The 20,105-nt window shown below is 51.3% G+C and overlaps 1 protein-coding gene across 15 annotated transcripts; it reads right to left on the bottom strand.

Moving 5' to 3' along the window:
* Positions 1-3,224: 3,224 nt before the first annotated feature.
* TPD52L2 (TPD52 like 2) lies at positions 3,225-18,633 on the bottom strand. 15 transcript variants are annotated; one of them, XM_062628335.1, is made up of 11 exons: positions 18,605-18,633; positions 17,939-18,084; positions 16,748-16,896; positions 15,842-15,901; positions 13,969-14,028; positions 9,768-9,869; positions 8,225-8,263; positions 5,342-5,368; positions 4,923-4,964; positions 3,647-3,695; positions 3,225-3,440 (listed from the first exon to the last, which is right to left on the bottom strand). In XM_062628335.1, the coding sequence occupies exons 1-11, from the start codon at positions 18,621-18,623 to the stop codon at positions 3,345-3,347; spliced, it is 789 nt and encodes a 262-aa protein (XP_062484319.1). In that variant the 5' UTR covers positions 18,624-18,633; the 3' UTR covers positions 3,225-3,344. The 15 variants fall into 15 exon arrangements, with proteins under 15 accessions (XP_062484319.1, XP_062484321.1, XP_062484323.1 ...); XM_062628337.1 differs by having other exon boundaries at positions 17,939-18,057; XM_062628339.1 differs by lacking the exon at positions 18,605-18,633 and adding an exon at positions 18,146-18,249 and having other exon boundaries at positions 17,939-18,057.
* Between the last annotated feature and the right edge of the window lie 1,472 nt (positions 18,634-20,105).

Below are 20,105 nucleotides of genomic sequence, written 5' to 3'. Positions count from 1 at the left end.
GGCCTGGGGGCTGCAGTGGGGCTGGGGGTGATGCAGAGGTGATGGGAGGACTGCAGAGGGGCTGCAGAAGGGATGGGGATGCAGGGGGGCTGTGGGAAGGGGGGCCTGGGGGCTGCAGTGGGGTTGGGGGTGATGCAGGCGTCATGGGGGAATGCTGGGGGGATGCTGGGAGGATGCAGAGGTGATGGGGGGACTGCAGAGGGGCTGCAGAAGGGATGGGGATGCAGGGGGGCTGTGGGAAGGGGGGCCTGGGGGCTGCAGTGGGGTTGGGGGTGATGCAGAGGAGATGGGGGGATGCTGGGAGGATGCAGAGGTGATGGAGGGACTGCAGAGGGGCTGCAGAAGGGATGGAGAGAGCTGCAGAGGGTTTGGGGGGCTGCAGAGGGTCGGGGGGGGTGGGTCCTGCAGCAGGTTGGGGCACAGGACCAGCACATCACATCACCTTTGGGCTGCAGCCCAGGGTGTTTGCTGCCTTTCCAGAGGGTGTCCGGGTGCTCAGCACCCAGCGCTCCTGTGCATCGACCCTGGGGGTTAAACCAGATTTGAGCAGCACCCCCATCACTGCACTTGCTTGCGGGTGCTGCTCGCGGCTCTTGTGTACCCCAGGGGCACGGTGCTCCTTGTTCATTCATACACAGCTCCTTGCAACGAACAAACAAGCACTTTTAATTAGAGCAAAACAGGGCTTTAGGCTCCCGAGTCTGATTTTCCCAGATACTCACGTTTCCTGGCACTCCTGCCTGCTCCCTGGGGAACGCTGCCGTTTCCCCCCATGGCTGAAAACCCCATTTCCCCCTATGCAGCGTGTCCTGGAGCCACTGATCCCGGTGCTGGTGTGGGAACGCTGCCCAGGCACCGCAGCTCACCCCGGGAGCGGGACCCCCTCCAAACGGCTCCAATGGCCTTTCCCGGCCCTGCCTCTGACTCATGGTCTGAAGAAACAAATGATGACGAATTCCATTTACCAACAGCATCATCGCCGTTCATCACCCATCATCTCCCTGCTCCCTTGGCTGCTGAGGCCCCATCCCCAGCTCTGGAGGACACTCAGTACCTGTTCCCCTCCAAAACACCATCTGCGGATCCCCAGCACAGAGCCTGCACCCAAGAAGAGATGCTGAGCCCACCCCAGCACCCATAGGCCAGCACTGGCTGCTTGCACCCACAAGGATGCAGTGAGGCATCCTTACTCACTCATCAAACCAGGCATCATCCTTACTCTGAACACAGCACATGGAGCAGCCACAGAGCTCTGCTGGCCTCTTTCCCTGCCCCTGTGTATTTAACAGCAGCTCCCAACCCCATACAGCTCCATACATTCACCACTCCCCTGCATCCTGCTGCTTAAAGCAGTAGCGACTGCCAGAGCTTCCAGGGAACCGATTCCCTAAGGCATCACAGCATCAACCCGAGCCCCAGCTGCCAAGGTTACTGCTGCGAGCCCGGTCCCAGGCTCCGAGCACAGGGAAGTGCCGTGGGGAAGCAGGAAAGGCAGCAGTGGTGATAGGGGCTTGGAGCTGCCCAGCCCGGGGCTGAGCACAGGTATGGATCGGGAAGCAGCTGGCATCCAGCATCAACATCAGACTGCATTTAGCGCATCCCTTCCCTAGAAAGCATCCAGAGACAAGCTGGAGGATGGAATATTTGAGTTCCTTCTCACCTCAAGCTGCTGCCAGCAGTTATTTGCCTGACGCACTCCTAACGCACAGCACTGTCAGCCAGAACAAGACAGGCACATTCACCCCCTTTTCTCCCAAAGGAATGCTTTATTGACAAGTTTCCTCAGTCTTCATCTAGAAACAGTTCAACACCCAAATCCAGCAGGCCCGGTTCCACCAGCGCTGAATCCACCTCCCACCAGCACATCCACCTCCCAGGCTTCCATCCTGCGTCCCCGGGGCTGCAGAGGGTGGGGGAAACAGATTAAACAGCACGTTAAGGGTCAAAACTTGCTTCTCGCAAAGGGTCAGAGGGGGTTCAGTCTCCTCCGGGGTGATAAACCACTACTGCTACGCAGATATGTACATCAACAAGCCTAAAGACCTGAGTAAGTCCCACTTCGCCTCTAAGGCACAGAATTGCTCACTCTAGGTATTTCTACACGGAGGCACCTTGCCTACAATGAGATCAGGCCTCTAGAAGAAAACTCGGGTATTTTTCAGCTCCTGAGCAAGGAAGCTGGATGCAAACAAAGCAAAGAAATCCCAGCACTGGTTGAGCTCCATCACTGTCTGCCAGTGCTGGAAACTGAGATGAGAGCTGGGGCTTTCAACTGAAAAACCCATCCCGTCGTGGTGGGAGGTACCAGGAGGAGCCCTCAGAGAGCAGAGTCCTCCAACAGCATCCACAGGGCTAGAGAGGGCCTTGGTAACCAGCAGCCTCCAGCAATTCCTCTTCCAAGAGCAAAGGCATCGGCTGAGAAGGGAGAAGCAAGTTTCACACACTCAGCAAAACGGAGTGCACCACGGAGCTTAACACAAGAACTAGCTGCTAAGCATGCTGCTAGCGTAGGATGCGAAACTCCAGCGCTCAACATCCAGCTTTATTCCCCTTGCAGTCTTCTCTATAGAAATAAAACCGTGAACAAGTAAAGCAGGTGGTGATGTAAGGCTTGCGAGGCAGTCTGAGGCCAAGGGAGCAGGTCCCTAACACGATGCCAAAGCTTCTCATGGAGTTGGGTTTTTTTTTTTCCTTTTAAGCTTTATTTCTTTAAAGTTTTGTTGCATTTAAAAATAAAGGGTTTGAGTTTCGTTAAAGCTCAAGCATTAGTGTAACAACGAGGCAGCTGCTGAGGGAAGTTTCCCTTACGGGAGCCCAGAAAAGAACCCAACTGTTGACCCCATTTATCACACGACTCCAATGAGAGCCGAGCGAGCAGTAACGGGAGAAGCCTGGGAGCTCTGAGGAGCTGTGTGACGTGCCCCGCACACAGGACACAACCAGAAGCTGAAGCTAAGCTCCCCATGCGCTTGGCTTCTCCAATAACTGCCCTCCTCACGCTGCAAGTGACATCAGACATGGGGAAAAACTGGTTTGAACTAAGCCAAGCGGCATTTCTGAGCTGCTCTACGGAAACTGCGCCGTCCCCGCTCTCCCAAAAGGACAGAGGGGGGATGCATTTCACCTACAAACCTTAGTGTAAAATATTATCTGTGTACAAAACTTGGCGTTCTCATTATTTGACCCGGATCCAGCAGCAGTGTCCATGAATGGATGATGATGGAGCTCTCCGAACCGGCGCTCGGCCCCTTGGCGGAGGCGCGTGGGTTGTGGCTGTTGGGAAGGGTTGGGAAGGAGGAGGTGGCTCGGAGTCGTGCACGGCCGTGCAAAGCCACATCACGGGTCTAGAAGGGAGCGTTGTCTTGTGGAGGTTGGTCCCCAGCTCCCGAGGGGGAGTGGAGGCCATCGGTGCTGTTTTCCCTGCTGCCCACCATTCTGGACTGAAAGGAGAGGAGAGAGTCAGCACAAGGAGAAAGGAGCACTGAGAACATCAAGTCACTTCCCCCCTGGCCAAGGTCACCTTCTTGAGCAAAGACTTCACATATCTGAGAGGCCATTTGCCTGAATAGAAGGAAAACATTGCAGAAATTAAAGTTTCTGCACAAGGCTTCACACTCCGGGTTTGCAAGACAAAGCAGATGGTTACCTTTATGGTCCCAACTCTGTCTTCAAATGACTTGAAGGTTGCAGAATTCCTTGAAGAGAGGAGATGGGGAAAAAAAGAATAAATCAGAACAAGTCACTTCTTCATCAAATCACACTGTGTGAATGGCTCTGGCCATTGCCATGCGGGGACAAGAGCACACAGAGCACCCCCAGCTCCATCCAGAGCATCCCCCCAGCTCCACTCAGCCTTGGGCACAAACCTCAGGCACACCACACAAGAACACCACATACAGACTCCAAAGGAGAACGTTTATGCCACTGCTCAAGTTAAAACATCGAAGGAAACAAGTAGAGAACGGATGCATGGTATGTTGAGAACCAGCTCTTGGTTTTACAGGTTTCCAACTAAAAGCAAACTGTCTTAAATAATGGAAAGGAAAAGCTGGAAAGGGGTTAAAACACAGACTGCAGTTTCCCATATTCCATCCCATGGGCAGGAAGGGGAAGGGCCATGCACCTGTACCTATGGGCACTTTTATTACTACAGGAGAGACTGTTTGCATCAGGAAAAGCCCATAATACTCAACGTAATAAATTAATCAGAAGATTTCATATCTCAAGCACAGAAAACCAGGTCAGTGGTTTGACAACCCAACAGATTGCTTTGTTTGTGACCAGTTCCAGGGCAGTGCTCAGTAGGGAGCATTGGGATCAGGCAATTACTCATCCAGAGCTGCTCTCCGCAGGCCAGGCTGCAGGAGCCCCATCTCAGTTATTTCTGTTCCAAAGAACCACTTTGTATTTGCACCCATAAAATAACCCCCATCCCTCTGCAATGAGGATGAACAGAGAGAGGGGTTCTGTGGGCCTCATCCAGCCCTGGCTCGTGTTTGTCCTGCAAGGAGACCACCTCCTAAAGCACCCCAAGGGCACACTGAGAGGGGCGCTGAGCTTCCAGGCTGGAGACTGAGGTTCAGTTTGGATTCATCTTGGTATCAGCAAAGACCATGGCACGTGTTGTGAGGGGAGGACTAATCCCTGCCCTTCAGGGACCTCTGGAAGCTGGGAATTCCAACTAGACTTTGGTCCAGTGACACCACTGCACTTAGTGCAAGGTGCCAACAGCCATAGAGAAGAGATTGGGTAAAAACCCACCCGGAGTTACTCAACCTGCAGGATGGGGTTACCCCATAACCAAGTGGGGTTTGCTTTAAAAGGAAACCAGCTGTAAAACCAGACCGAAACCCCAATAACGACAGACTCAGCTGCACTCTCCCACCAATCCCACTCTGGAAACACAGGAGCTGCTACGTTACCTCATGGCTGGCATACTGATGGAGTGGCGAATGGAGTAACTGCTACTCGGAAGCATTAGAGGAAGGAGGGAAAAGTTAAATGACAGATTTAGACTGACACAGCCCAAAAGCAGGCTCTGAAGCACCTTGTGTCCACACACAGGCTGCTGTGGACAACCCAGGTGGTAAAATCCAGCCCTTTCTTCCCTTCTTTCCAACCCAGAGCTTAGTTTTCCAGACACAGGGCAGCAAGCACGAGTATTTAACTGCCAACTGCACCAGTGATACAAAAGTCAATTACAGAGCACTGGTTTGTGGTAGGTTTCTCAATCTGTGCCACAAGCACAGGCAAGGCTTAAACCATCAGCGTCCCCTTTAACGCCTGCGAGGGCCTGGCACAGAACCAAATGCTCTTTCCCGAGCCTGGAAGAGAATCTTACCTAAAGGAATTGGAGAAGGGGTGAGCCCTGCGAGAAGCCACCGGCAGCAGAGGGAAAAGGAAGCAACAGTCAAGACACTTGCGCAGAGAGAAACACCCCATTGCAAGGGCACGGCCACAGGACCACAGGACAGCAGGGTCAGCTGCCCAGGAGGAAGCCTCTCCAAATACATCACAGGAACAGGCAAAACACCAACAGCTTTTCAGTCACTCAAACCAAGCCAAGTTGTTTCCCAGAGAACACCACCAGCACCTACAGCAGCTCAAGAGCTGCGGTGCTGGCGAGGGGAAGGGCTGAGGGTACAAACGCCAACACTGCCCCTACCCCATGGCATTGCTCTCATTGGTTTTATGCTTTTCAGAGCACGTTTGCCTAAATGGAAGGGTTTACCAAGGAATAAACACATCTCCTGCCCCTGTTTCCCCCATGGGCTCTCACACAAAGACAGCATTGCTAGGGACCTTCTGGTCAAGAACTTGTGTAACTGGAACAGGCATTGGATACCTGCATCGGATACCTGCATGTTACCTTGCCAAGCCTGGAGATGTCAAAGTGACAGCTCAGAGAACAAACACGTTGCAGTGTAATGAAGATAAGGGGTATCTGGGTAAAAAGTGTCATATTGACTCCATAACCTGGTTGCCCACTCTTGGGTGTCAAGGCAAACTATTCCCCACCAGGTTACCAGATCTCCATGTGTGATTTTGCAGTGCAGTAGCAGCTCTGTAGTCCGAAATAACACACCAAGGTTTCCCACTGCTCCTAATACAATCAGCAGGATGCTCTAAAGCAGCTTTTCCTACCAGGAGCAGTGTTTGATTCCACTTAAATGTAATTTGTCTCTGCAGCAGAAAGCAGTCATAGCAAGCTGGATCTGAAGTACTTGGCAAGGAGCACAAGAGCTTTTTCCTGATAGGCAGAGCAAAGATGTTCGGCTCTGTGGTCCCATCTCCCCAGGCACCCAAGTCTGCTCTTTGGCAAGGCAGACTCCCTGAAATGCTGTCTTTGGATGTGAAATAAGTTAACTTTCCACTTCCTTTGCTTAAAGGAGAACACAGATAACACTTATCCATGCACCACGCTGCTCTGTATGCAATACCACAAGCACCGCTTGGTTTGTTCAGTATCTTGGCAGTAACCCTTCTTCTTCCATAAGGATTTAAAGTGGACACACATTCAGGGATTTGGGGCTGAGGCGACCGTTTCCTAATGAATTTGCTTGTAGTATAACACACAGCAGCAGCCTTCAGGCAACACAAAGTGTATCAGTGGAAGCAAACCCACAAACAAGCTGCTCTCCACAAAAACAAAACACTTCCCATTGTGCAGTTTACTGGGCTCAGTAAAGTGCAGGGACAGAATGTCCAGAAGCCAATTTACTTCTTAGCTGTAAGTGGAGATAGCAGAAAAAGCTGAATTGGCCAAGATTTGATAATATCCCACCCACTAATGAAGCTCCTTTTTCTCCCCACCAGACAATCTAATAGAGCAACAGCACTAGTGCAGTTACACATTAACTTCACAGTGTCTCCTTGCAATCCACACCTACAGCACTTAAAATCATTTTGACCAGAACACAGCAACCCTGCAGGTTTAACCCAGGGACGCATTACTTGTATGTAACAGCATTTTGCTCCAAGGATTAATGGAATTATGACTACGCCTTCCTTGCATTTATCAACCGGTGAAGGCTGACTAAACAAGGAAATCCCTTCTGTTATCTCCACACTTCCAGTGATGGAAAATAAAGCTGCTTTACAAGTGAATTTGTAGTGCAAGAAGAAAACAAAGTACAGTAACAGAGGCTGCAGTGTAGGCTGTGAGGACTGGAACAGAGATTCTCTGCACACAGAGACCATCTCCGCTCGGTCAGAGAAGTGATCACCACACAACAGACTTCACTCCTCATCAGCTCCGAGCACACCTCAGAACACCAGAGTTTCACCTGGTAAGGGTAGAAAATGGGCTAATGCCTGCAGCAACTTGTGCTCAGAGTTAAACCTCACTCAGAACCAGGAGTATCAAGGCATGAGTGCAGCACAGGGGACAGAAGTCTGTTCATAGGCACACAGAGAAACTGAAAGGAACAAAGCCTCATTACTGTGTTCCCACACATATACAAAGCTGAGATAAGTTTGGCAGGGATCCCCAGGTGATAAGGCAGAAGCTGCCTTTATTTCCCAACACATCACCTAAGGTATCAGCTATAAAAAGGAATGCAGATGTTTAAAGTGGTGATTAAATGCTGAGCGACACCACTGCTCCCAAGGCCTGCCTTGGCTGTAGGGCTGCTGATGACACAGGCAGTTGTCACCGTGACCATGTCAGGCCACCAGGAGCCCTCCTCACTCTCCTCACTCAGCTGTGCATCCCCTCCCTCCACTGCCTGCCCCTGGGATGGCACAAACATTCCCAGAGCTGTGTGGTGACCTGGGTTGTCCCAGTCAGAAGACAAGAGGCAGGACCAAGCCTGTTGGAAATGGCTTCTTCTGATGGCAACGCTGGGTCAGGAGTTCCCCATCTGGTCCAAAAAGCACAGTCCTCATCCCACAGCAGCCTGACCAGACCACAGAGATGAGGCACAAAATGACTTCACTTATTGGTATAGCAAAATGGGTTAGCACCTCATCTTGCTCCAGTATCTGTAATCTACTGTGATTACATGTAAATCCCCCCCTTCCAGGAGACGAGGTAGTTTCCAGGAAGGAAAAGTTCAGCCTTGCATGGTGGGAAGGGCAGGAAGCCAGCTTGGCCTCTGCCAGATTCAGAGAAGTGAGCTACTGAAAACACCAAGAACACCCTGCAGGAACACAGTAAATAACTCACTGAGGACAGAGCTACAATAAATCAGCACTGTGTGATCAGAGGCCAGGAAGTTCTTACCACTTGGATACTCCCAGCCACAGTGGAATGGGAAATTCCCTACAAAGAACAACAGCTACCCATTCAGTGCAAGGGCTGGTACACCACATTAAATACGAGCTCTAAGGAATATCCCTTTGTAACCTAGACATGTTGTGTACTCGGAATTAGCTCTTAATCCCAAGAAAGGTGTTCTGGATGTTGCCATCAAGCACTTCAATGCCTGAAGAGCAGGTAAATCACTCATTTAACCTTCAACGTTGTCCCGCTGAGAAACTCAAGAGTAAGAACCTCAGCCAGCAGCCCCAGCAACCAGCCTCTGTGCTCCAACTAAAGAGGTTTAAACTTGCAGTTACCTCAGCGGTGATGTGCTTAGGGAATCCAGAGACCACCAACCACAACAAAGAAGTCAGAATCATAGAACAGTTCAGGTTGGAAAGGACCTTAAGATCATCCAGTTCCAACCCCCTGCCATGGGCAGGGACACCTCACACTAAACCATGGCACCCAAGGCTCTGTCCAACCTGGCCTTGAACACTGCCAGGGATGGAGCATTTACAACCTCCCTGGGCAACCCATTCCAGTGCCTCAGCACCCTCACAGGAAAGAATTTCCTCCTTAGATCCAATCTAAACTTCCCCTGTTTCAGTTTGAACCCGTTACCCCTTGTCCTGTCACTGCAGTCCCTAATGAAGAGTCCCTCCCCAGCATCCCTATAGCCCCCTTCAGATACTGGAAGCTGCTCTGAGGTCTCCACGCAGCCTCTCTTCTCCAGGCTGAACAGCCCCAACTTTCTCAGCCTGTCTCCATACAGGAGGTGCTCCAGTCCCTGATCATCCTCGTGGCCTCCTCAGACTTGTTCCAACAGTTCCATGTCCTTTCTATGTTGAGGACACCAGAACTGCACACAATGCTCCAGGTGAAGTCTCACAAGAGCATGGTAGAGGGGCAGGATCACCTCCTTCGCCCTGCTGGTCACTCTCCTTTTGATGCAGCCCTGGATTAAGCTCTTCATGTTGTCGAGATTTTCTACATCAGTTTATATCTTCCAATACACATGACAGAACTGTGCCTGGAAGGCACACTGCCCTTCTCTGCAGAAACACAGGGGGCTTGAAACTGCATCAAAGGAAGACTTTGCCTCATTTTAAAGCACAACAAAGCACAGGAGAGATGAACCTTTTCTAATCCTAAGAAGTAACACTCCATAATCCAGGACCAGTGTTAAAGGTCAGCTCTAATACTTGTTTCTTCCATATGATGTAAAAGCTGCAGTGAAACCATTTGACAGTCAAAGGGGGAAGGCTGCTAAAAACACTGTCTGTTCTAAGCAAAATCAAACTCAAATGCTTAGAACAGGTTTTATCCCATCAACGAGTCTTTAATTAGCACTTAATGTGTTCTGAACTATGTGATACAGGGCCACACAGCAGAAGGTAGTCCCTCAGCAGCAACGTGCTGCCAACTAAGCAGAAAACATGGTGAAAAGCCCTGTTATTGTCTAAAGTCTCGTTACTGTTTGAAACCAAGATCAAAGCACCAGAGGCCAGCACAGAAATCCTACCTCATGTCGCCAAGCTTCCTGCTGATAACAGAGCCGACGTTGGACAGGGCTGCTGAAGTCTTCTGGCCTGCCTGGGACAGGGTTTCCTGGGTCTTCTTGTAACTAAATAGAAGCAAAAGTAAATCATATATTGAACCAGCGAGGAGGATTTGGGAGCAAGAAGCATCCCCCCGTTTTGAAAAAGGAGCCCATATGAAAGGGGAGAAGCTGGGTTAGTGAGCAGCCCTGACTGCGCTGAGAGAGCCTCTTCCAGTCTTGGGGATGTCTTAAAGAGTGCAGGATTAACCTCTCTATATAGAGTCATAGAATAGTTCGGGTTGGAAAGGACCTTAAGATCATCCAGTTCCAACCCCCCTGCCATGGGCAGGGACACCTCACACTAAACCATCTCACCCAAGGCCTCGTCCAACCTGGCCTTGAACACTGCCAGGGATGGAGCATTCACAACCTCCCTGAGCAACCCATTCCAGTGCCTCACCACCCTCACAGGAAGGAATTTCCTCCTTAGATCCAATCTAAGATATACTCACTTCACCATTTTGACCTGATGTTCTTAAATCTGATGAGCATTCGCAAAGAAAACCCCAAACCCAATCTTCCACGTGGAAATCCTAATACCATGGCATCATATCCCAGTTGCTCTACTACTGCCTTTTGGTCACCTTGAGAAAATAAGTCTAGGAAGCTATTCCATAACACCCTTGCAGGCTTGAAGGTGGTACACTTGTAGCATTAGCTTACAGAGGAAAGAGGCAGGATTGCTGTAAAGAAATGCAGGAATCAGCATTCTCTCTACAAGTGCAGGTTAGAAATAAATGGGTAGAGAAGCTTCCCATCAGTTACCATTAACCACAGTACATAAGAGATCTGACAGCCTGTATTTGTCAGCTGGTTACACCTGAGTTTGTAGCAGAGCTGGAGAAGACACTTGAGAACCTTTGTGTCCTTCAGGTGGGACTGATCTCAGGAGCTAAGAGTCTTGGAGCCACTTTCAGGAACTCATCTCTCTAAGCTATTCCCCAGTTAGTGACCGACAGCTACATTAATGGCATTCCTCAAGTTATTTTCTAACCCAAGTCTTGTTTTTCAGGAGTTCCAACAACTGAAGCCAAGTTTTCTCATTCCAAATCTTTCATCTTGAGATTATTTTCTTTGCCTGGCTGGGATGTTTAGGAGAAGGGTACCATAAACACCCCGATGTTCTCTCCCATGCCTGAGCTCCCAAGGCTAAAAGCACCGTGATAAGAGCTCATTTAACTGCACCTTATTCTCTCCAGACAGAAGCACAGGCAAGAGCAGCTGAACTGGGTTCAAACAATACCAGTCACAACATGTTGGTTTGTGGGGGTCTGATGTTTAAGACCACAGCCAAGCGTTTCTGAATCAAGAATGTACATAAGACTTATACAGAACAGGGCAAAACTGCATCAGCTTCACCTTCCTTCTTCCTGCTCCTGAAACCTACACAGTTTTCAGAGCAATTCTTGAATCAGGGCCTCCAGAATTACCCGAGTGTGCCCCAACAGCAAGGCCTCAATAGTGCTTCTCCACAGCACAATCTTGTGCAAGTAGTTACCTCTGGTTAACTTAGAGGTGAACTGGTCAGCATCAACGCTGCTTGCTCTTACACAGGTCTTCCTATTGCACTGCGTTTGAACCCCAGGACTAAAGCTGCTTTGGAAGAGGAGGATCTCAGTCTCAACCCCTGCCCTTAGCACTCAGGCTCCTCCCCAGCTGAGCCCTGTCATGGGATTTGATCTACAGCTGCACAACAAACACTGAAGACCTCATGCTTACTGGAGCATTGATGCTACCCCTGCTTGGCGCTCCACTCTGAGATGAGCACCGAGCACCAGAGCAGCAATGAGGGCAGGGCTTACAGACTCAGAGGACACCAGCAGGCCATGCATACACTGCACACTTCCAGGTATTATGCCTGGCTTCAGCAGATAAAGAGCAAAGATTTCCCAACTGTATTTTCCACCTTTGACAGCAGTGTTCTTAAGTGAAGATCTCACACTCAAGTGCTGCTCCTTTATGATGCCAGCACTGCTGCTTGTGCTGACACGGAAATGTAGATCAAGGAAATGATCCAGCTGAAATACACACTTGAAAGAACACAAGAGAGCAGCAGGCGGATGGGCCCAGCAGCCTAGTGCTGCATCCACAGCTCCCCACCACACCTGCCTCCCTGCAACGCAGGAGGCAGAGCCAGGGGAATGCAGCTGAGAAGCTCTGTAACCCAGAACTGCCACCAGACACACATGTGGGACCGTGCCTGCGACAACAGGGAGCTGATTATACAAGGCTTTAATGCAACTTAACTGCACCCAGCCCTGACCTACAAGTCACAACAACTCTCCTGCAAGTGACAGGGATGGGTTTGCCATGGCTTTAAATTCACACTCGCTCCCTTCCTTCCCCCAGCATCAGAACAAAGCACAATAATCCAGATCTGGGAGTAATAAATGCCTAACACCTTGCTTTACTAACAGGCAAGTGGCTCAGCAGAAGCCACAGAGCTGATCTCTCCCTGTTGACGCTCATCCTGTGGTACTGACACATTTCATAAACCCTGATGGGAAGAAGGCAGACCTGCACCCTCCTTTATGCATTAGTACCAGTTTCCTCTCACTTGCCCTTCTCCAGCCAACATCATTTGTGTTCTCTGGCCAGGTACACAAACCCCTTCAGTCCTCTTGTGTCCTGGCTATGATGAAACTGGAGCTGGGGGGCAGCCTGGGCTGATTTGTGTCAGAGGACAAGCCTGTGGCCAGGAATGGCAATGGACCAGGAAATGCAGCAGTGCACCAAAGCAGTGACAGGTCATCAGTCAGACCCAGTCCCAGGTCAGTCACTTCTAATGCAGAGAAGCCCCAAAACAGGAAAGAGGAGGCATTTGCATAAAAAACCCTCTAAGCCATAAGAGTAAAACCTCATCCCTGGACTTCTTGAACTCTGCACATTTACTGAGCTTTAGCTAAAGGAAGGAGAAACTCTGTTTTCTGGAACCTTCCTTCAATCCCCCTCCCCTCTCCATTTTAACCAGCACCTACCTTGCTAGCATGAATTGTCACTCTGTCTAGTGCCAAAGCAAGCAGGAAAACTGGTGTGCCACAGCTATTGAGGCCTCAAAGTGCTCTACAAAAGCACGTTTCCTCCACATTCTGGCACCTATTAACTACAAGGAAACAGAACCAGGAGGTTTCCACTCTAACAGGCACACCCAGGCAGGAACTCTGACTAAACACTGCTGGAGCCAGACTCACTGTCAGCAAGCACAAAACCCAAGGTCATTCTAGTTAGCAAGTGAAACAGTGACAATTTACACCTTCTTCATCTAGGAAGCACACAGGGAACTCTGGAAGTAGACCTGCATACCTGAAAGCTTTATTCTGATACCCCTACTTTTTATCTCTGCTCATCTTTCAGGTGTCTTAGGAAGAAAAGCTCCTATTCACACACAGTGGCGAGGACAGACCAGCTCAAAGGGCTGAATTTCATACACTCCAGACTTGCCTCAGACCTACCTCCCATGGTTTAAATCAGTTCAGCAAACAACAGTCTCTACCTGCTCCCACTGCAGAGGGCTGTGCCACGTACTGTGGAAAGATGCAGTGAGAAGGACAAAGGCCAAGTTCCATAATTTAGTCCAGATGAGGATTTAATCCCAGGCATTTACTAAAAGCACAGCTAAGAGACCTCCTCAGCCAAGAAACCTTCACAGCCAACAAATGGAGTGGAACTGCTGTGAGGTTTAAGCTGTTCAAGTCCATCTGGGGCCCCAACATGACAGAACAGCTGCTTTGGACACCACAGCTCTTATTTGCTCTCATCAGGTAGCACAGCTAAAGGAAAAGCTCCTGCTCCCTGCAAAGCACACAGAGGGTAACAACAAGAGGTCAGTCTGGCTATTCCATAGCTCATCAGCTGAGGATAGGAGATGTGACACACAGGTCTCAGCTACCCAGTGGTTTCCCTACCTACATGGACCACAATGACATCATTCAAGCACTGACCTGAGGAAAAGCTCCCTCTCCCTGAAGAGGCATTTATTGGGTTAAAAAAAGCAAAAGCTAGAAGAGATGGATGTTTACACAGGTCTAGTCAAAGCAGAGGCCTGGGAGCAGGGGCACAGAGCTGTTAGGGGCAGCAGACTGTCATGAAAGCAGTTGTTAACACTCAAGGTTAAGACACTCACGCTTCTGATTGAGTTAATTTTTCATTCCAGTCCTCCAGTGTGCTGCTGGCTGAAAGATATCTACAAACACAAGGGGGGTTAGACACAGAGCCAAGGTCACTACAGATGCTGCTTCTGACACTTGCCACATCATGACTGTCTCTTTACACTCACATTATCACAAGCTTTACTTCTCCAGCGATAGCTTCCCCCCTTCTGTGCTACAGCCAGAAGGAAAAGAGCTGCTGTCTGAGGCAGGGAGACACCGAAGCCCCAGTTTCTTTCTTATTTAAGCACATCCAAACACAGCAGAGAAATGAAGCCTGCAGCTCAGAGGTGTCAGGAATTGAAAGACTCCGCATCATAGAATCACAGAACAGTTCAGGTTGGAAAGGACCTTAAGATCATCCAGTTCCAACCCCCCTGCCATGGGCAGGGACACCTCACACTAAACCACCTCATCCAAGGCTTCGTCCAACCTGGCCTTGAACACTGCCAGGGATGGAGCATTCACAACCTCCCTGGGCAACCCATTCCAGTGCCTCAGCACCCTCACAGGAAAGAATTTCCTCCTTAGATCCAATCTAAACTTCCCCTGTTTCAGTTTGAACCCGTTACCCCTTGTCCTGTCACTACAGTCCCTAATGAAGAGTCCCTCCCCAGCATCCCTATAGCCCCCTTCAGATACTGGAAGCTGCTCTGAGGTCTCCATGCAGCTTCTCTTCTCCAGGCTGAACAGCCCTAACTTCCTCAGCCTGGCTCCATACGGGAGGTGCTCCAGTCCCCTGCTCCCTCCCTGCATGCTGGGGGCAGTTATGTATTACAAGCACAGAGCAGCAAACGGAGCACAAGGCCAAAGAAATCTGTCTGCTGCACCCAAAGCTGCAGTTTACTGATACAGAGTGACCCGGACAAACAGCTAAACTTCGTTTCATAATCTTTAGACATCATGTTTCCCCACATCCAAACCAGTATGGTGCCAGAATTATCACTGGAGGTACAGAATTAACTCGAGTACTACAGAAAGTGCCTGCTACCAGCTCAGGCAACACTCAGAAGAGCTCAGAGTGACTTATCACAGGCAGCTCACATCACCCACAAGTGTAACTCCCCCCAGTTAGATCACTGCCATCTTGCCTAATGATGGGATGCTCCTGATCCATGTGTTCCTTCATCTCCTTCGGCACAAGACATAGAAGGGAAAGAATGCAGAAAGCATCCAAGGGCTCCCTTGCAGAAGGAATCAGAATGATTCATGTCTAACATGTACAGAGGTCTGACATATTTAAACAGAAGTAGTCAGATGTTCTTCACCTGCTTGTACATACACAGACTAAAACTCATGGCTTTCTGGTGTTGACATCAGCAGAGGTCCACCTGCATCAGTGCAGAAGAGCCATTGTGTGGTGGCTTTCCAAAGTGAACAGATGGATTTGCATTTGCACAGGCCCTAATTCCAGCTACAGGTAAATGCCTTCAGGCACCATCTCCCCCAGGTGACTGTACAGAAAGGCAATAACCACACTGATTCCTACCAGAATGATGAGAAATCATTTCACACTAAAGATGAGGTTCACTAGTAAGACACATAGCAGCAGTCAGTAACCAGCTAAAGGGAAACTGGGGTTGATTTCTATCCCCTCCTTTTGTTTTTATATGATGTGGTCTGGTAACTGATTGGAATTTTTCTTCTGCAATAGCAAGCCCATGAGAGGGATGACAGCAGTAACATTGACTCATCTCCTCTGCAAGGGAGGGATGCTTACAGCCAGAAGCCAGGCACGCTGCTAGGAACAGCCCTGCCTCACAAGCCCCCAGCTCCCACTGAACCCCTGAGGCCTGTGACAAGTGGCAGCAGCGAGGGGGGAGTTGCTGAGGAGCCCGAGGCACTCACAAGTCAGACTGTGTCACTTTGTCATTCCACTCTCCAAGTTTCTCAGATGTTTTCACATAACTAGAAACAGAAAGTGTTAATGAATATGACTTGAATATTGATTTCTTTAAGACAACGACACAGATCTCAGTTACAAAGGACCAACAGAAACGTAGGGATGTAAGAGGGAAAATGAGGGAAAGGGAGAGAATAAACAGCGAGAGGAACAGCTCAGTGATCTGCTGGGCAGCAGCACTGTCAGTAGCTACAAGTTCCACACTGTCAGTAACTCCCATTCCAGTTAAGTTACACAAGGCCTTTCAGACTGAACAGCATCTCCATGGGCACTGTGAGTCCCTGACACTCAGGCACAACAGCAGGGTCACAGCAGGGTTCTTTCAGCACTGTCAAGCACTGCAGTAATTGTGCCCTTACTGCCTGCTTGGGGTCAGTCTCATTTCACATCTTCTTTAGGCAGAGATGACTGTGTAACACGCTGATATTACAGGGTTTTTTTCCCTAGGAAGTGCAGGCTTTTGAATTCAAGCTGTATGACTCAGGAAAGAGCGGAGCACTGGAGCTTTGAAACTCCTTGTGCTTCTCTTTGAGCCTGGGTTCAGAACAGGGGAGCAGCTGAAGACACCTCAAACAACGGGCAGAAAATGGGCAAACAGGACTGTCCAGTGGTGCGCTGGATCTCTAACATCATGGGAAAGGGCATCCAGCAGCAGTTTAACCCAATCACAGATAGGAGAGTTCTGTTTACACTGACATAAAGACACTGACTTTAAAGACTTATTGCTCTTAAGTGCCTTTTGCTCCAGAACAAAAGCCTCCTGTTGCCTGGGAGAGCCCTGGAAATGTGCTGCTGGGAAATCATTAGGAGAGAGTCACTTTTAAACACACAAGCATCACAGCAACACTTACGCATTGGAGACTTGGACATCGTGCCAGCTTTTAGACAGGTTTTGCTTGAGCCCATCCAGGGGAGTCAAACCCAGCTTCCTCTTTAGCTCTCCACAGTGCCTCTCCTTAGCAGCCAGAACCTGCCTGAGAGTGCCGATCTCTTCTTCAACCTTCGGGAAAAGGAGAGGTTGGTTTTAAAGCACAGCTTAGTAAAACTCTCAAACCCAAGCCAACTTTCTACCTCCCTCAAAGCCGAGTTTGAGGAACTGGGAGGAATGTCATGTACACACAGCACAACTCGACTGAACACGAATGGTGGTGGAGCAGGAGGTCTGACAGCGCAGCCTTCAACTGGGAAAGCATCCATGGAAGCCCCTGCACTGGCACCCAGATTAACTGAACTCATTCCTAGTGGTGTCGTCATTTCAACAGCAGATAAAAACCTGTTGCCAAACCTTATTAATGAAGGTTCTGGTTTATGACTCTTTGCCTCTCATGTCATTGCAGCAAAGAGCTTTTCCTCAGAGATCTCCCTTCTGTCTTCACAGTATTCCAGAGCTGCTGCCAGGTAGAGAGGTTTCATTCCTACCTTAACAGATGCATATGAGCCCTCAGAGCTGCCAAGTTCCCCCTTGCCAAAACTTGCAAGTCAAAGCCCCACCAGGAGCTTCTCGGGTGCTACAGAACAACTGCAGCTACACTTCAGATGGAGATTATAAACCGCCCTTTAAGCCCCCAAAGGCGGCTGAGATTTAGGCTGTTACATTACAACTCAGCTCTTCAAAAGCACCCAGGCACCACAAAGAGCTACCTATGCATGTAATAGATATTTAAGAGAAAAAGGTAGAAAAAGAGGCCATAGCAAGGGCTCCACTGTTTTGGCTTCCTAAGGAAAAACAAGTTTATTTTTTGCATAGCACCTGCCCCAAGTGTTTTCTGCCTTCAAACAGAGCTCAAAGCCTACGTGAAGCTCACGGCATCCAAAGCCACTTATTTCCTCAGAGCTCTAAATTCAGCCATCCTGGGAAGCAGCACACACAAGCCACGGCCCCCTTTGAAGTCTCGGCCAGCTTTGTGCTCTTTAACAATCAGCCGAGAGGCGCAGAGGTGCCAGCACTGAAGCGTTTAACCCCGGAACCGCGGTCCTGGGGCCCGGGTTTGCTCCTTCCCAGCAGGGCAGCACCACGGCCCCCGCTCCCGAACAGGAGTTACCTTGGCGAGCTCAGACCTCAGCTCCTCCTCTTCAGCCAGGCTGAGCCCCTCGGGAGCAGCGGCTCTGGCCGAGGCGCCGCTATCCACGGGGACGTCCGTCATGGTATCGGCCAGCAGACCTTTGTTGGGAGAGTTAAGGTTGATATCTGCCACAGACAAGGAGCAGAGGGCACACGGAGTAAGCAGCCAGCAAGCAGCGATGCAAACCTGAGCAGCCCGGCGGGGAAGGCGGAGGGAGGGAGGGAAAGAAAGAAAAGAGGAAGAGAAAGCTCCGGCGGGGTTTCCTCCGCCAGCATCCAGCAGCAGCACCGCGCACCACAACAGCTCCTCCGCCCCGCACCGGAACACCCGCACGGCCCACGCGAGAGCGGGCTGGGACAAACCCGGAGGGGAGGGACCGGCGCAGGGAGGCGGGGGGGGGAAACGAGCCCGGGGGGAAGGCGGAAGGACCGCGACCGGCCCGGGGAGGGCAGACGAGCCGCCAGCGCCCTCCGTAGGCCCCGGTACGAAGAGGAGGCGCCTACAAGGCCCGCTTCCCCTCACGGCACCCCCGGTGGCCTCCTCCCCTCCATGGCACCAACCCGCGGCTCCCACACCGGGCCCATCGCGCCCACCGGGGCCGTCCCCCCCCCGGCCCACGGAGCCCGGTCCCGGTGCCCCCCGTACCCTGACTCGCGCTCTCCATGGCGGCACCCGGACCCCGTCCTGACCGCGACGACCGCCACCGCCGCCGCCGCCGCCGCCGCCGCCTCCTCCCCTCCCGTGACGCTGCCAGCGCCGCGCCGCTTCCGCCGAGGAGGGGCGCGGGGAGATGGCGTCACCCGGCGCGTTGCCACGGCAACACCGCCACGTGCCGCCGCCGCCGCCTGCCCGCGGCCCGTCACCGGAAGCGGGGGTGACGTCACGGCGGGTGCCGTAGCGCGGGCGGACGGAGGGGGCAGCACCGGTACGGGCCTGAACCGGGACCGGGAGCTCGCTGGTGAACCCGGTAATTAACCCGTTAATTAACGACACCGGTAATTAACACCGGTAATTAACCCGGTAATTAACACCGGTAATTAACCCGTTAGTTAACGACACCGGAATTAACACCGGTAATTAACCCGTTAATTAACAACACCGGTAATTAACACCGGTAATTAACCCGTTAATTAACAACACCGGTAATTAACACCGGTAATTAACCCGTTAGTTAACGACACCGGTAATTAACCCGTTAATTAACGACACCGGTAATTAACACCGGTAATTAACCCGTTAATTAACAACACCGGTAATTAACACCTGTAATTAACCCGTTAGTTAACGACACCGGTAATTAACCCGTTAATTAACGACACCGGTAATTAACACCGGTAATTAACCCGTTACTTAACGACACCGGTAATTAACACCGGTAATTAACCCGTTAATTAACAACACCGGTAATTAACCCGTTAATTAACACCGGTAATTAACTAACACCGGTAATGAGGCGGGCGCCTGGGCCGCGGCCCCGTTTGTGCCTCCCGTGTGGACCCGGCAGCACTCGGAGCATTGCCCGGTACTTGCCGAGCGCGGCCCAGGCTCGGTGCCCGGTGCCCGGTGCCGCTGCCTCGGGGCTGGAGGCAGAGCCCGGGTCCGGGGCTGCGGCTCCGCTCGCACCAGCTCCGTCACCCGAAACCCGGCGGGGCTGGAGCCTCCTCCCGGCTCCCGTCGGTTCCCGATCCTTTTCCCTGCACCCACCCATGGGATCATGGACGGGGTTGTGCTGAAGGGACCTTAAAGCTCACCCGGTTCCAACGGGTCCGGACACCTTTCCCCTAGGAGCAAGCCTGGGGCTGAGGTGCGAGAGGGGAAGCGCATGGGGAACGGGAAGGAGCTTTCGGGAGCCCTTCCCAACAGCGCAGCCCGGCAGCACCCATGGGAATGCTTCCTGGGGGTATTGCGGTGTTCGGAGCCCCCCACACGGCTCCTTTGGGAGCGGAGCTCAGGGGAAACCCGAGTGGAGTTTTTCCAAGCTCACCAGAGCCCGATTCCCGCAAACCCGGCCCTGAGAGGCGGCTGCAGCAGGAAGGAAGGAGCCGGGAATGCTGCGGCAGGCAGGGAGCTGCAGTGGGAAGCCCCATTGCCGAGGCCAGCCTGGCCGGGCAGGCAGGGATGGGGCTGGGCCTCCATCACCCTCCAA

Source organism: Pezoporus occidentalis, unplaced genomic scaffold, assembly GCF_034315485.1.
Source record: "Pezoporus occidentalis ecotype Australia unplaced genomic scaffold, CSIRO_AGI_Poc_V1 ctg313, whole genome shotgun sequence".
Classification (NCBI taxonomy): domain Eukaryota; kingdom Metazoa; phylum Chordata; class Aves; order Psittaciformes; family Psittacidae; genus Pezoporus; species Pezoporus occidentalis.
The sequence above is the reverse complement of the archived record's forward strand: the minus strand, read 5'-3'. Positions and strand labels throughout refer to the sequence as shown.